This window comes from Chiloscyllium plagiosum, unplaced genomic scaffold, assembly GCF_037043375.1.
Source record: "Chiloscyllium plagiosum isolate Xiang-an unplaced genomic scaffold, Cpla_swu_hap1 HiC_scaffold_11, whole genome shotgun sequence".
NCBI classification, from domain to species: Eukaryota; Metazoa; Chordata; class Chondrichthyes; order Orectolobiformes; family Hemiscylliidae; genus Chiloscyllium; species Chiloscyllium plagiosum.
In genome coordinates this window covers 27,392,052-27,408,841 of record NW_028270149.1, presented here as the reverse complement: position 1 = coordinate 27,408,841, position 16,790 = coordinate 27,392,052, and the positions used below count along the sequence as shown (strand labels likewise).

Sequence of the window (16,790 nt, the reverse complement as noted above, 5' to 3'; positions counted from 1 at the left end):
TTTGCCATAGAATCTATTTCAATGAGATTAGCATATGTTTATTAGATTAGATTATTTAGTGTGGAAACAGGCCCTTTGGCCCAACAAGTCCACACCGACCCGCTGAAGCGTAACCCACCCAGACCCATTCCCTTACATTTACCCCTTACCTAACACTACGGGCAATTTAGCATGGCCAATTCACCTGACCTGCACATTTTTGGATTGTGGGAGGAAACCGGAGCACCCGGAGGAAACCCACGCAGACACTGGGAGAATGTATATTCAGAGTTATCCCAACTTCAATTTCACAGTGCGCTGACTAAAATCAGACTTGGTACTTGATTTTCTCTCTCCCTTCCTCCCTTCTGCCTTTTATAGGGCACAAAATCATTCCTACATTTCAGTTTCTAAGCTGGCCCTGTCCATCACCCCTCCATGCTGCGGGGACCAACATTCCCTTATGCTAATGTTTGCAGCATAGAGTGACGGTCACATTATGGTTCGAACAAAGCATAGTTCCGAGCAGTATCCATTTCTAACCAATGTTGCTTCTGTAACATTGCAATACAAATAATCCTGAAATCAGATTTAAAAAAAAAAAATTCACTCATGGGATTTGGGCATTATTGTCTGGGCCAGCACTTAACACCCATCCCTGGATGCCCTCAAGAAGGTGATGGTGAGCTGTCGGACCCCCTGTGGGTGTTGGGGGAAGGGAGGAGATAGTTGGCAGCTGGTGGTGTTTCCACATATCTGTTACCCTTGTCCTTCTAGATGGAAGTAGTCATGGGTTTGGAAACTGCTGTCTGAGGAACTTTGGTGAATTTCTGCAGTGCATCTTGTAGATAGTACACACTGCTGCTACTGAACATTGGTGGTGGAAGGACTGGATGTTTGTGGACAGTAAAGTATGCTGCTTTTTCTTGGATGTTGTCAGGCTTTCCTGAGTGTTATTGGAGCTGTATATATCTAGGCAAATGGGCAATATTCCATCACACTCTTGACTTGTTCCTTGTACATGGTGGAAGGCTTTGAAGAATAGGGAGGTGAGTTACTCACCACAGTATTCCTAATGTCCGGCCTACTCTATTAGCCACTGTTTGTGGTGAGTCCAGTTGAGTTTCTAATCAATGGTAACCCCAAGGATGTTTATTGTGGGGGATAACCGTATTGAATGTCAAGGGATGGTGGTTAGATTGCCCCTTTTGGAGTTTGTCATTGCCTGGCATTTGTATGGTATGGCTATTACTTGCCACTTGTCAGTCCAAGCCTGGATATTGTCCAGATCTTGTTAGATTTGAACATGGACTGCTTCAGAATCTGAGAAGTCATGACTGGTGCTAAACATTGTACAATGATCAGTGAGCATCCCCACTTTTGAGCTTATGATGGAGGGAAGGTCATTGAAGCAGCAGAAGATTGTTGGTCCTAGGACACTACCTTGAGGAACTCCTGCAGAGGTGTCCGAGAGCAGAGGTGACTGACCTCCAACAACCACTCCATCCAGTGATGAGTTTGTCCCCTGACTCTCATTGATTGCACTTTTGCCAGAGCTCCTCGATGGCGCACTCAGGAGAATGCAGCCTTGATGTCAAGGGCTGTCACTGTCACCATCCTTCTGGAATTTTGTTTTGTCCATGTTTGAACCAAGGCTGTAATGAGGCCCAGGAGCTGTGTGGTCATGGCAGAATCCAAACTGGGTGTCACTGAACAGGTTATTGCTGAGTAGGCACCGCTTGATGGCACTGTTGATGATTCCTTCCCTTACTTTGATGATTAAGAGTAGGCTGATGGGGCGTAAATTGACCGGGTTCGATTTGTCCTGCTTTTTAATGTACTAGATACTCCTGGGCAATTTTCCACATTCGCACCTAGAAAAGATTCAGCAAATTCCAGAGACACTAATTTGTCCAGAGGGTGTTTGGATATTAGGACATATTATCTGGAGCAACAGCTGGGGCATATTAGCAATAATGCAATTTGGGGGAAGGTAGATAAGCATTTCTGGAAAAGGGGAGTTTGAAGATACATTGGTAGGATGTGATAAAGGAATAGCAGGGGGCCCAAATGGGCCAGCTGAACTGAACAGTTTGTTTCTTTATCAGTAGAAGTCTGTAAATCTAAAGAATAGAGCCTCTCTGGCTTAGTGCAAAGGTTTTTTTTTATATATAATGCAACCTTCTGAGGAAGGAAGGAAATGCATGTGTCATTAGCAGATCTTGAGCATGCACATAACTTACCTTGGTAAACCCCTCTAGCTCCTGGCCTAGTGCGCTCTACTCATTCGCCCTAATATTCCAAACGTCAGTGTTCTGACTTGGTGCTGGCACATTAGAATCCCATCTGTCCATCTCTTGGCACTTTCAACATGCCACTTACAGACTTTGAACAGTATTTCGAAAGACTTCAATATCCTTTTTCTGCAATTTCCCTGTCCCTCTCCCTGCACCATTCCTTTCCCATTGCTTTCACATTCTAGACAGCCCTGTCCGCACAAGATTATTCAAACCAGGCTTTCTCCCCGCATCTGCATAATTATTTTACACAGCTACCTGTCACCTGCAGCAGCTTCTGGATCATGGTCTTAAACTAAATTCAATGTAAGTCCAAGGAAACCTAGAATAGTCAGGCCGCTGCTTTAGTTGCCAATCTTACTGAAATCCCAGCTCATCCTAAATGTATATCTAAATGCTCCTGTAATGTCAATCATTGCTCCTAGTTGAAATCACTGAATTGTATATTCTGAGGCATTAAGCAGCCTATTCTTTAACTTGTGTACACATTTAAAGCTGAGCAATGTAATCATGTGGAGGTTATTTCATCTTGATATGGAAATTCTATTGTATAACGCTGATTATGGTGTCTCCTACGCAGTAAACATAACTCCATCCAGGCCTGTTCCCTCGGACTTGGCTGTGGTGATGTACACAAGTGGATCTACAGGTCATCCAAAAGGAGTGATGATGGTACACAGTAACTTGATAGCGGGTATGACTGGCCAGTGTCAGAGGATACCTGAGCTGGGGTAAGTGGTAAGCTTCCTGTAACGGGTTTCACTGAATTTTCAGAGATATCCTGCTTGATGAAGGACAGTCAGTCTCTCCTGGCAAGCTGGTGTTATTTAAACAGGCAATTTCGATCTTTCTCCTTTTCAGTTTCTTAAAGAAAACGTCACCTACCACTGAAGAGTAAGTTCAGGTTATTGGAAAGGGCAAGTGGGTTTGAATGTCTACTGAAAACAACAAATGCTGGAAATCACATCGGGTCAGACATCCATGGAGGGAGAGCTCAGGCTAATGTTTGAGTCTAGATGACTTTTTTTCCCATTTGTTGTTTTCAGTACAAATTCCAGCATCAAGGGCAAAGACAAAGGCACCACATGGTGAGATCAGTGCAGGAGAGAGAAAAAGAAACCTGCACTGCTCCCTGACACAGCAGTGAACCCACACAGTTACTGCCTTTGCTATTTAAATTCCTGTGTCGCTGGACATCGGAATGTGTCTGGGAAAATTAACAAACGGTGAAATTCACAACAGATCTTAGAGGAACCTGTTTGGGGCAAGTCACAGCATAGAAACAGATAAATGAATAGTTTTAAGTGTGGCCTTACAGTAAGTCTGCAGTAGTGAGTGTAGTGGTGAGTGTAGTGGGTTCTTTCTTGATTATATTTAAATGAGATATGTCTTTTGATTAAACTTAAAAATATAAGCCAAAACACTGGAGCAGTGTTTTGCAGAGGAGTAAGACAGTGCTATTTTCTGGGTGTGTAGGTTGGAAGAAGCAAAAATGGTCTTTAGAGTCATATGCTTTTCTTGTCGGGTGTGGGAGTTTAGGGAGAGTTTGTGTTACTGAGGATTATATCGGCAATAAATGTCGTTGTGAATTCTATCTGATCGAATGGATCTGTTGGAGAAACAGTTAGAGGCAATGAGGAATTTACAAGAGCAAGGGAATGTGATGGATGGCAGTTACAGGAAGGGAGAAAAGTTGCAGATACAGGCCACATAGATGGGTTAACTCCAGAAAAGGTAAGAGAGGTAGGAAGATAATGCAGGAGTCTTCTGTGGCTCTCCTCATTTCAAACAAGTATGCTGTTTTGGAAAATGTAGGGAGTGATGGATTCTCAGGGGAACGTAGCATGAACAGCCAGGTTTCTGGTATCAAGACTGGCCATAATGCAATGAGGGTTACGTTGGGTTCCAAGAGATTAATTGTGTTAGGGGACTCTCTAGTCTGAGGCACAGACCGACATTCTGTGGCCAGAGGCGAAAAAGCAGAATGGTGTGTTGCTTCTCTGGTGCCAGCATCAAGGATGTCTCTGAGAGGGTGCAGAATGTTCTTAAGGGGGAGAGGGACCAGCAGGACTAAAAATTGTACGCATTGCAACCAACAATATAGGAAGGGAAAAGAATGAGATTTTGAAGAGAGAATATAGAATTAGGCAAGGATTTAAAAAGGACGTCCTCGAGAGTAGTCTTATCTGGCTTACTCCCGGTGCTGCGAGCTAGTGAGGGCAGGAATAGGAGGATAGAGCAGATGAATGCATGGCTGAGAAGTTGGTGTATGGGAGAAGGATTCACATTTTTGGATCATTGGAATCTCTTTTGGGGTAGGAGTGACCTGTACAAGAAGGATGGATTGCACTTGAATTGGAAAGGGACTGGCAGGGAGATTTGCTGGAGCTGCTTGGGAGGATTTAAACTAGTAAGGGTGGGACCCAGGGAGATAGTGAGGAAAGAGATCAAACTAAGACTGGTATAGTTGGGGAAAGGAGCAAGTCAAACAGTCAGGGCAGGCAGGGAAAAAGCAGAGAACAAGGTAGGACTGATAAATTAAACTGCATTTATTTCAATGCAAGAGGCCTAACAGGGAAGGCAGATGAACTCAGGGCATGGTTAGGAACATGGGACTGGGATATCATAGCAATTACAGAAACATGGCTCAGGGATGAGCAGGATTGGCAGCTTAATGTTCCAGGATACAAATTCTACAGGAAGGATAGAAAGAGAGGCAAGAGAGGAGGGGGAGTGGTGTTTTTGATCAGGGATAGCATTGCAGCTGTACTGAGGGTGCATATTACCAGAAATATATCCAGGTGAGTTATTTGGGTTGAACTGAGAAATAAGAAAAGGATGATCACTTTATTGGGATTGTATAATAGACATCCTAATAGTCGGAAGGAAATTGAGAAACAAATTTGTAAGGAGATCTCAGTTATCTGTCAGAATAACAGGGTGATTGTGGGAGGGGATTTTAACTTTCAAAACACAGACTGGGACTGCCATAGTGTTAAGGGTTTAAATCGAGAGGAATTTAAGTGTGTACAGGAAAATTTTCTGATCCAGTCTGTGGATGTACCTGCTAGAGAAGGTGCAAAACTTGACCTATTCTTGGGAAATAAGGCAGGGCAAGTGACTGAAGTGTCAATGAGGGAGCACTTTCGGGCCAGCGACCATAATTCTATTAGTTTTAAAATAGTGATTGAAAAGGACCAACCAGATCTAAAAGTTGAAGTTTTAAATTGGAGGAAGGCTAATTTTGAAGATATTAGGCAAGAACTTTCAATAGACAATAGGTGCAGGAGTAGGCCATTCAGCCCTTCGAGCCTGCACTGCCATTCAATATAATCATGGCTGATCATTCCTAATCAATATCCTGTTCCTGCCTTATCTCCATAACCCTTGATTCCACTATCCTTGAGAGCTCTATCCAACTCTTTCTTAAATGAATCCAGAGAGTGGGCCTCCACTGCCCTCTGGGGCAGAGCATTCCACACAGCCACCACCCTGGGTGAAGAAGTTTCTCCTGAGCTCTGTCCTAAATGGTCTACCCTGTATTTTTAAGCTGTGTCCTCTGGTTCGGCACTCATCCATCAGCGGAAATATGTTTCCTACTGCCAGAGTGTCCAATCCTTTCATAATCTTATACGTCTCAATCAGATCCCCTCTCGGTCTTCGAAACTCAAGGGTATACAAGCCCAGTCGCTCCAGTCTTTCAGTGTAAGGTAATCCTGCCATTCCAGGAATTGACCTCGTGAATCTACGCTGCACTCCCTCAATAGCCAGATGTCTTTTCTCAAATTTGGAGACCCCCAGAACTGCACACAGTACTCTAGGTGTGGTCTCACCAATGCCCTGTACAGCTGCAGAAGCACCTCTTTGCTTCTCTACTCAATTCCTCTTGTTATGAAGGTCAGCATACTATTAGCCGCCTTCACTACCTGCTGTACCTGCATGCTTGCCTTCATTGACTGGTGTACAAGAACACCCAGATCTCTCTGTACTGCCCCTTTACATAAATTGATTCCATTGAGGTAGTAGTCTGCCTTCCTGTTCTTGCCACCAAAGTGGATAACCATACGTTTATCCACATTAAACTGCATCTGCCATGCATCTGCCCACTCACTTAACTTGTCCAGGTCACCCTGTAATCTCCTAACATCCTCCTCACATTTCACCCTGCCACCCCGCTTTGTATCATCAGCAAATTTGCTAATGTTATTGCTGATACCATCTTCTATATCATTAACATATATTGTAAAAAGCTGCGGTCCCAGCACGGATCCCTGCGGTACCCCACTGGTCACTGCCTGCCATTCCGAAATGGAGCCGTTTATCACTACCCTTTGTTTCCTATTAGCCAACCAACTTTCAATCCAATCTAGTACTTTGCCCCAATACCATGCACCCTAATTTTACTCACTAACCTCCTGTGTGGGACTTTATCAAAAGCTTTCTGAAAGTCCAGGTACACTACATCTACTGGATTTCCCTCATCCATTGTCAGAGTTACATCCTCAAAAAATTCCAGAAGATTAGTCAAGCATGATTTCCCCTTCATAAATCCACGCTGACTCTGTCCTATCCTGTTACTACTATCCAGATGTGCAGTAATCTCATCTTTTATAATAAACTCCAGCATCTTTCCCACCACTGAGGTCAGACTAACTGGCCTATAATTTCCTGCTTTCTCTCGCCCACTTTTGTTAAAAAGTGGTAATAACATTAGCCACCCTCCAGTCCTCAGGAACCGATCCCGAATCTATTGAACTCTGGGAAATAATCACCAACGCATCCACGATTTCCCGAGCCACCTCCTTCAGTACCCTGGGATGCAGACCATCAAAAGCTGATTGGGGGCAAATGTTTGCAGGTAAAGGGACGACTGGAAAATGGGAAGCTTTCAGAAATGAGAACAAGTGTCCAGAGACAGTATATTCCTGTTAGGATGAAAGGCTGATAGGTGTAGGGAGTGCTGGATGACTAAAGGAATTGAGGGTTTGGTTAAGAATAAGAAGGAACCATATTTTAGGCATAGACAAGATAGATTGAATTAATCCTTAGAATGTAAAGGCAGTAGGAGTATACTTGAGGGAAATCAGGAGGGCAAAAAGGGGACAGGAGATAGCTTTGGCAAATAGAGTTAAGGAGAATCAAAAGGGATTCTGTAAATACATTAAAGACAAAAGGATAACTCGGGAGAAAATAGGGCCCCTCAAAGATCAGCAAGGCGGCCTTTGGAGACGCAGGAGGTTGGGGGAGATACTAAACGAGTATTTTGCATCAGTGTTTACTGTGGAGAAGAACATGAAAGATATAGAATGTAGGGAAGCAGATGGTGATATCTTGAAAATTGTCCATATTACAGAGGAGAAAGTGCTAGATGTCTTGAAACACAAAAGTGGATAAATCCCCAGGACCTGATCAGGTGTACCCGAGAACTCTTGAGAAGATAAGCGAATAATTGCTGGGCCCCTTGCTGAGATATTTGTATCATCGATAGTCACAGGTGAGGTACCAGAAGACTGGAGGTTGGATAACGTGGTGCCACAGTTTAAGAAGGGTAGTAAGGACAAGGCAGGGAACTATAGACCAGCGAGCTTGACCTCGGTGGTGGGTAAGTTGTTGGAGGGAATCCTGAGGGACAGGATGTACATGTATTTGGAAAGGCAAGGACTGATTAGGGCTAGCCAACATGGCTTTGTGCATGGGCAATCATGTCTCACAAACTTGATTGCATTTTTTGAAGAAGTAACAAAAAGGATTGATGAGAGCAGAGTGGTGGACGTGATCTATATGGATTTCAGTAAGGTGTTCAACAAGGTTCCCCTTGGGAGACTGGTTAGCAAGGTTAGATCTCCTGGAATACAAGGAGAACTAGGCATTTGGATACAGAACTGGCTCAAAGGTAGAAGACAGAGCGTGGTGGTGGAGTGTTGTTTTTCAGACTGGAGGCCTGTGACCAGTGGAGTGCCACAAGGATCGGTGCTGGGTCCACTACTTTTTGTCATTTATATAAACGATTTGGATGTGAGCATAAGAGATATAGTTAGTAAGTTTGCTGATGACACCAAAATTGGAGGTGTAATGGACAGCGAAGAAGGTTACCTCAGATTACAACGGGATCTTGATCAGATAGGCCAATGGGCTGAGAGGTGGCAGATGGAGTTTAATTTGGATAAATGCGAGGTGCTGCATTTTGGGAGAGCAAATCTTAGCAGAATTGATACACTTAATGGTAATGTCCTAGGGAGTGTTGCTGAACAAAGAGACCTCCTGAGTCCTTAGAAGTGGAGTCACTGGTAGATAGGATAGTGAAAAAGCCATTTGGTATGTTGGTCAGAGTATTGAGTACAGGAGTTGGGAGGTCATGTTGCGACTGTATAGGACATTGTTTAGGCCACTGTTGGAATATTGCATGCAATTCTGGTCTCCTTCCTATAGGAAGGATGTTGCCAGGATTGGAGGATTTGTGCTATAGGGAGAGTTTGAATAGGCTAGGGCTGTTTTCCCTGGAGCATTGGAGGCTGAGGGGTGACCTTAGAGGTTTATACAATCATGATAGGCATGGATAGGATAAATAGACAAAGTATTTTCCCTGGACTGTGGGAGTCCAGAACTAGAGGGCATAGGTTCAGGTGAGAGGGGAAAAGATATAAGAGACACCTAAGGGGCAACTTCATGCAGAGGGTGGCATGTGTATGGAATGAGTTGCCAGAGGAAGTGATGGAGGCTGGTACAGTTGCAGCATTTAAGAGGCATTTGGATGGGTATATGAATAGGAAGGGTTTGGAGGGATATGGGCCGGGTGCTGGCAGGTGAGACTAGATTGGGTTGGGATATCTGGTCGGCATGAATGGGTTGGACCGAAGGGTCTGTTTCCATGGTGTGCATCTCTATGCCTGAATCTATCTGCAGTAATTTGCTACTATCTAGATTTGACTGTCAGCCCCTGCTGAATTGGACAATGTTTTACCTCGTCCTAAAGTACTGGTTGCTTGACTGTGGGAGCTTGCTGTTCACAAATACATTACAGCAGAAAGCTGAAACCGCTTTGTTTCGATTGTGTGCCTTTGGTTTTGTTAAAGTTACGAATTAACAGCTGTTATAAATGAAAAGTAAATTGTTTAACACTGATACACCACAGCCCTGGTTATTAAACTTTGCTGTCTTCCATTTGGATAGTTTAAAATTGGAGAAATTTCATTGGTAGTTTTGCAGACTATGCATTTTGTCTTTTTTTCACAAGAAAATCTGCCTTGAAAGTCAGTTCCTGACTTCTCATTTGCGTCCATGCATCATCTAAACATCTGTTGATTTATCTGAATGTTGTGAAGTCAAATATAAAACATAGTTCATGATTATTGCTGGAACTCATTGTATCATTCCGTGCATGGCTGTAGCTCACTAATGATACTCTTGCCTCAGAATCAGAAAGTTGTGTTCAAGTCCCAATCAGGCGCGCACAGTTGAGACCAACATGCCAGCACAGTCCTGTGGAGGTGCTGTACTGTCGGCAGTGTTGTATTCTGGGTGCAGTGTGAACTGAGGCCTTACCTGACCTCAAGTGGACAGGAATGCAGTTGTGCCACTGCTTTGAAGAAAAGCCTGAGTGTTCTGTACTGGAGTCCTGAGCAATATTGTTCCTCGACTTAAAACAGTGGTTATTATTTCATGCCTGTTTCTGGAAGTTTGCTGTGTATAAAAACATTCCAACAGGACAGTATTTCAAAAGAATTGAATTGGCTGTGAATACTTCAGCAGGTTGTAAAAAGAAATGTAGGTGTGAGATTCTGGACAAGGTGTGCCAAATATTTAGAAATTGCAGATTCCTTTTTATTGCTGTCATGTCTCTAGTCTACCTGGTTTGGGGATTTTTGCTTTGAACCTCTGTTTCGCAGATGGGATGTTTGTACTTTCCATCCAGATTTCCTGTTAGCGTATGTAGGAATGATCTAATCTCTGCTTGTTTTTAATAAGTTGCTTCCTTTCCAAACTCTCAAGTTTCTTAAAGATGTCCTTTTTCTTAAAAAAGTGTGCAACTTAATATGATAAAGCATAACTTCCAGACTTTTAGAAATTGCATGACTTGTAACTTAAAACTTGCCATGTTTAAGTAAAGAATTGTTCAGGATTAAGACTCTTATTTTGAGCACAAAAAGTAATGTTTCTGCAACGGTCCTTTGTAGAGTTGACTGAACATGACAAATTCGGTTTTATTTTCTAGGCCCAAAGATACATATATCGGATATCTGCCATTGGCTCATGTGCTGGAGCTTACTGCAGAAATTTCCTGTGTGGCATATGGCTGTCGAATTGGTTATTCATCTCCCCAAACCCTGTCTGACCAGGTGAGCAATGTCTCAGGCTGTCTAAAAACCATGACCGCTCTGGTGAAGGGCCTTTATAAGGCTGCAGTTACAATAATGGCAGGCATTGGTGGCGCTGCAGACCACTTGCATTTCGAACTGATATAGAACATAGAACGTAGAACATTACAGCGCAGTACAGGCCATACGGCCCTCGATGTTGCGCCGACCTGTCATTCCAATCTGAAGCCCATCTAACCTACACTATTCCATGTACGTCCATATGCTTGTCCAAGCCTACTGCACCTGGTATTCCCAGGCGGTCTCCCATCCAAGTACTAACCAGGCCTGAGTCTGCTTAGGAGGGATATTATTAAGCTGGAGAGGGTTCGGAAGAGATTTAACAATGTTGCCAGGGTTCAGTTATGGGGAGAGGCTGGGTAGGCTTGGACTACTTATCAGTGGAGTGTAGGAGTTTGGGGGGTGACCTGTGGAGGCTTATAAAATGAGGGGCATAGATAAGGTGAATGGCAGGTGTCTTAGGGTAGGGAATTTAAGACTGGGGGATGTATTTTTAAGATGAGAAAGATTTTAAAAGGACATGAGGGGCAACTTTTTAAACAGTGGTTTGTGTGTGGAATTAACTTCCAGAGGAAGTGGTGGATGTGGGTACAGTTACAAAGTTTAAAAGATGATGTTTTAGATAAGTACGTGAATAGGAAATGTATGGATGGGTATTGGCCGAGTGCAGGCAGATGGGGCTTCTTTAGTTTGAGATGATAGTTGGCGTGGACTGGTTGGACAAAGGGTGAACAACTTTTCAGGAGTGCATATTAGAATTCCCATCAAACTATCCAAATCCATTATTTAAAATGGGAGGTTATTTTTCCACTGATCACAGTACTCATTTTGCACTTGCTTTGCACCATTTTCTGGAGTCATAGAGTCATAGAGATGTACATCACGGAAACAGACCCTTCGGTCCAACCTGTCCATGCCGACTAGATATCCCAACCCAATCTAGTCTCACATGCCAGCACCCGGCCCCATATCCCTCCAAACCCTTCCTATTCATATACCCATCCAAATGCCTCTTAAATGTTGCAATTGTACCAGCCTCCTCCACATCCTCTGGCAGCTCATTACACATACCACCCTCTGCGTGAAAAAGTTGCCCCTTTGGTCTCTTTTGTATCTTCCCCTCTCACCCTAAACCTATGCCCTCTCGTTCTGGACTCCCCGACCCCAGGGAAAAGACTTTGTCTATTATGTTTTGCACTGATTTTAGTTTACTAACTGCTTCAACATTTTGTGTTCGTTAACACACATTCGTTTAACTCTACTTTTATCAGTGTACCAATCTTGCTTTCTTCTTGTATTATTTCCCAGTCAACTAAAATCAAAAAAGGCAGTAAAGGTGATTGTTCCATCCTGAAGCCAACACTGATGGCAGCAGTTCCCGTGAGTAAATAATCTCCGCTTTCATGTGTAGCTTCAGAGTTTCAACCTGGAGTGTAACTTTTCTTTTTGAGTACCTTCCCCTCAAATTTCACTTAATCATGAGAAGTGCTCCGAGCTGAGGAGATTGGGTTGTGTGTATTCAAAGCTTTTAGTTTACTTTTAAATTGGCTCACTCTCCAAATGGTTATACGTAATGCAGTGGAAGACATTGAAAAATATTCATTTTGTTTCTCCAATATGGTGATAATTGATTCAATATTACAGTCACAGATGGAGTGTGGCTTAGTTGGTTAGACTGGTTTGCATCTCTCTCGCCGCCCCCTCTCTCTCGCCGCCCCCCCCTCTCTCTCGCCGCCCCCCCTCTCTCTCGCCGCCCCCCCCTCTCTCTCGCCGCCCCCCCCTCTCTCTCGCCGCCCCCCCCTCTCTCTCGCCGCCCCCCCCTCTCTCTCGCCGCCCCCCCCCTCTCTCTCGCCGCCCCCCCCCTCTCTCTCGCCGCCCCCCCCTCTCTCTCGCCGCCCCCCACTCTCTCTCGCCGCCCCCCACTCTCTCTCGCCGCCCCCCACTCTCTCTCGCCGCCCCCCACTCTCTCTCGCCGCCCCCCACTCTCTCTCGCCGCCCCCCACTCTCTCTCGCCGCCCCCCACTCTCTCTCTCGCCGCCCCCCACTCTCTCTCTCGCCGCCCCCCACTCTCTCTCTCTCGCCGCCCCCCACTCTCTCTCTCTCGCCGCCCCCCACTCTCTCTCTCTCGCCGCCCCCCACTCTCTCTCTCTCGCCGCCCCCCCACTCTCTCTCTCTCGCCGCCCCCCACTCTCTCTCTCTCGCCGCCCCCCACTCTCTCTCTCTCGCCGCCCCCCACTCTCTCTCTCTCGCCGCCCCCCACTCTCTCTCTCTCGCCGCCCCCCACTCTCTCTCTCTCGCCGCCCCCCACTCTCTCTCTCTCGCCGCCCCCCACTCTCTCTCTCTCGCCGCCCCCCACTCTCTCTCTCTCGCCGCCCCCCCACTCTCTCTCTCTCGCCGCCCCCCCACTCTCTCTCTCTCGCCGCCCCCCACTCTCTCTCTCTCGCCGCCCCCCACTCTCTCTCTCTCGCCGCCCCCCACTCTCTCTCTCTCGCCGCCCCCCACTCTCTCTCTCTCGCCGCCCCCCACTCTCTCTCTCTCGCCGCCCCCCACTCTCTCTCTCTCGCCGCCCCCCACTCTCTCTCTCTCGCCGCCCCCCACTCTCTCTCTCTCGCCGCCCCCCACTCTCTCTCTCTCGCCGCCCCCCACTCTCTCTCTCTCGCCGCCCCCCACTCTCTCTCTCTCGCCGCCCCCCACTCTCTCTCTCTCGCCGCCCCCACTCTCTCTCTCTCTCGCCGCCCCCCACTCTCTCTCTCTCTCTCGCCGCCCCCCACTCTCTCTCTCTCTCGCCGCCCCCCACTCTCTCTCTCTCTCGCCGCCCCCCACTCTCTCTCTCTCTCGCCGCCCCCCACTCTCTCTCTCTCTCGCCGCCCCCCACTCTCTCTCTCTCTCGCCGCCCCCCACTCTCTCTCTCTCTCTCGCCGCCCCCCACTCTCTCTCTCTCTCGCCGCCCCCCACTCTCTCTCTCTCTCGCCGCCCCCCACTCTCTCTCTCTCTCTCGCCGCCCCCCACTCTCTCTCTCTCTCGCCGCCCCCCACTCTCTCTCTCTCTCGCCGCCCCCCACTCTCTCTCTCTCTCGCCGCCCCCCCACTCTCTCTCTCTCTCGCCGCCCCCCACTCTCTCTCTCTCTCGCCGCCCCCCACTCTCTCTCTCTCTCGCCGCCCCCCACTCTCTCTCTCTCTCGCCGCCCCCCACTCTCTCTCTCTCTCGCCGCCCCCCACTCTCTCTCTCTCTCGCCGCCCCCCACTCTCTCTCTCTCTCGCCGCCCCCCACTCTCTCTCTCTCTCGCCGCCCCCCACTCTCTCTCTCTCTCGCCGCCCCCCACTCTCTCTCTCTCTCGCCGCCCCCCACTCTCTCTCTCTCTCGCCGCCCCCCACTCTCTCTCTCTCTCGCCGCCCCCCACTCTCTCTCTCTCTCGCCGCCCCCACTCTCTCTCTCTCTCGCCGCCCCCCACTCTCTCTCTCTCTCGCCGCCCCCCACTCTCTCTCTCTCTCGCCGCCCCCCACTCTCTCTCTCTCTCGCCGCCCCCCACTCTCTCTCTCTCTCGCCGCCCCCCACTCTCTCTCTCTCTCGCCGCCCCCCACTCTCTCTCTCTCTCGCCGCCCCCCACTCTCTCTCTCTCTCGCCGCCCCCCACTCTCTCTCTCTCTCGCCGCCCCCCACTCTCTCTCTCCTCTCGCCGCCCCCCACTCTCTCTCTCTCTCGCCGCCCCCCACTCTCTCTCTCTCTCGCCGCCCCCCACTCTCTCTCTCTCTCGCCGCCCCCCACTCTCTCTCTCTCTCGCCGCCCCCCACTCTCTCTCTCTCTCGCCGCCCCCCACTCTCTCTCTCTCTCGCCGCCCCCCACTCTCTCTCTCTCTCGCCGCCCCCCACTCTCTCTCTCTCTCGCCGCCCCCCACTCTCTCTCTCTCTCGCCGCCCCCCACTCTCTCTCTCTCTCGCCGCCCCCCACTCTCTCTCTCTCTCTCGCCGCCCCCCACTCTCTCTCTCTCTCGCCGCCCCCCACTCTCTCTCTCTCTCGCCGCCCCCCACTCTCTCTCTCTCTCGCCGCCCCCCACTCTCTCTCTCTCTCGCCGCCCCCCACTCTCTCTCTCTCTCGCCGCCCCCCACTCTCTCTCTCTCTCGCCGCCCCCCACTCTCTCTCTCTCTCGCCGCCCCCCACTCTCTCTCTCTCTCGCCGCCCCCCACTCTCTCTCTCTCTCGCCGCCCCCCACTCTCTCTCTCTCTCGCCGCCCCCCACTCTCTCTCTCTCTCGCCGCCCCCCACTCTCTCTCTCTCTCGCCGCCCCCCACTCTCTCTCTCTCTCGCCGCCCCCCACTCTCTCTCTCTCTCGCCGCCCCCCACTCTCTCTCTCTCTCGCCGCCCCCCACTCTCTCTCTCTCTCGCCGCCCCCCACTCTCTCTCTCTCTCGCCGCCCCCCACTCTCTCTCTCTCTCTCGCCGCCCCCCACTCTCTCTCTCTCTCGCCGCCCCCCACTCTCTCTCTCTCTCGCCGCCCCCCACTCTCTCTCTCTCTCGCCGCCCCCCACTCTCTCTCTCTCTCGCCGCCCCCCACTCTCTCTCTCTCTCGCCGCCCCCCACTCTCTCTCTCTCTCGCCGCCCCCCACTCTCTCTCTCTCTCGCCGCCCCCCCACTCTCTCTCTCTCTCGCCGCCCCCCACTCTCTCTCTCTCTCGCCGCCCCCCACTCTCTCTCTCTCTCGCCGCCCCCCACTCTCTCTCTCTCTCGCCGCCCCCCACTCTCTCTCTCTCTCGCCGCCCCCCACTCTCTCTCTCTCTCGCCGCCCCCCACTCTCTCTCTCTCGCCGCCCCCCACTCTCTCTCTCTCTCGCCGCCCCCCACTCTCTCTCTCTCTCGCCGCCCCCCACTCTCTCTCTCTCTCGCCGCCCCCCACTCTCTCTCTCTCTCGCCGCCCCCCACTCTCTCTCTCTCTCGCCGCCCCCCACTCTCTCTCTCTCTCGCCGCCCCCCACTCTCTCTCTCTCTCGCCGCCCCCCACTCTCTCTCTCTCTCGCCGCCCCCCACTCTCTCTCTCTCTCGCCGCCCCCCACTCTCTCTCTCTCTCGCCGCCCCCCACTCTCTCTCTCTCTCGCCGCCCCCCACTCTCTCTCTCTCTCGCCGCCCCCCACTCTCTCTCTCTCTCGCCGCCCCCCACTCTCTCTCTCTCTCGCCGCCCCCCACTCTCTCTCTCTCTCGCCGCCCCCCACTCTCTCTCTCTCTCGCCGCCCCCCACTCTCTCTCTCTCTCGCCGCCCCCCACTCTCTCTCTCTCTCGCCGCCCCCCACTCTCTCTCTCTCTCGCCGCCCCCCACTCTCTCTCTCTCTCGCCGCCCCCCACTCTCTCTCTCTCTCGCCGCCCCCCACTCTCTCTCTCTCTCGCCGCCCCCCACTCTCTCTCTCTCTCGCCGCCCCCCACTTCTCTCTCTCTCGCCGCCCCCCCCCACTCTCTCTCTCTCTCGCCGCCCCCCCACTCTCTCTCTCTCTCGCCGCCCCCCACTCTCTCTCTCTCTCGCCGCCCCCCACTCTCTCTCTCTCTCGCCGCCCCCCACTCTCTCTCTCTCTCGCCGCCCCCCACTCTCTCTCTCTCTCGCCGCCCCCCACTCTCTCTCTCTCTCTCGCCGCCCCCCACTCTCTCTCTCTCTCTCGCCGCCCCCCACTCTCTCTCTCTCTCGCCGCCCCCCACTCTCTCTCTCTCTCGCCGCCCCCCACTCTCTCTCTCTCTCGCCGCCCCCCACTCTCTCTCTCTCTCGCCGCCCCCCACTCTCTCTCTCTCTCGCCGCCCCCCACTCTCTCTCTCTCTCTCGCCGCCCCCCACTCTCTCTCTCTCTCGCCGCCCCCCACTCTCTCTCTCTCTCGCCGCCCCCCACTCTCTCTCTCTCTCGCCGCCCCCCACTCTCTCTCTCTCGCCGCCCCCCACTCTCTCTCTCTCTCGCCGCCCCCCACTCTCTCTCTCTCTCGCCGCCCCCCACTCTCTCTCTCTCGCCCGCCCCCCACTCTCTCTCTCTCTCGCCGCCCCCCACTCTCTCTCTCTCGCCGCCCCCCACTCTCTCTCTCTCTGCCGCCCCCCACTCTCTCTCTCTCGCCCGCCCCCCACTCTCTCTCTCTCGCCCGCCCCCCACTCTCTCTCTCTCTCGCCGCCCCCCACTCTCT

General features: G+C 50.5%; 1 protein-coding gene across 8 annotated transcripts in view; it reads left to right on the top strand.

Annotated features, from left to right (window-relative positions):
- Positions 1 to 16,790, top strand: part of acsl4a (acyl-CoA synthetase long chain family member 4a) — a 98,901-nt gene that overhangs the window by 59,002 nt on the left and 23,109 nt on the right. For all 8 annotated transcript variants that reach the window (XM_087991925.1, XM_087991924.1, XM_043704974.2 and 5 more), the window contains 3 exons: positions 2,857 to 3,007; positions 10,489 to 10,612; positions 11,960 to 12,031. In XM_087991925.1, coding sequence (XP_087848051.1) covers positions 2,857 to 3,007; positions 10,489 to 10,612; positions 11,960 to 12,031 — 347 coding nt within the window. The remainder of the gene's footprint in view (positions 1 to 2,856; positions 3,008 to 10,488; positions 10,613 to 11,959; positions 12,032 to 16,790) is intronic.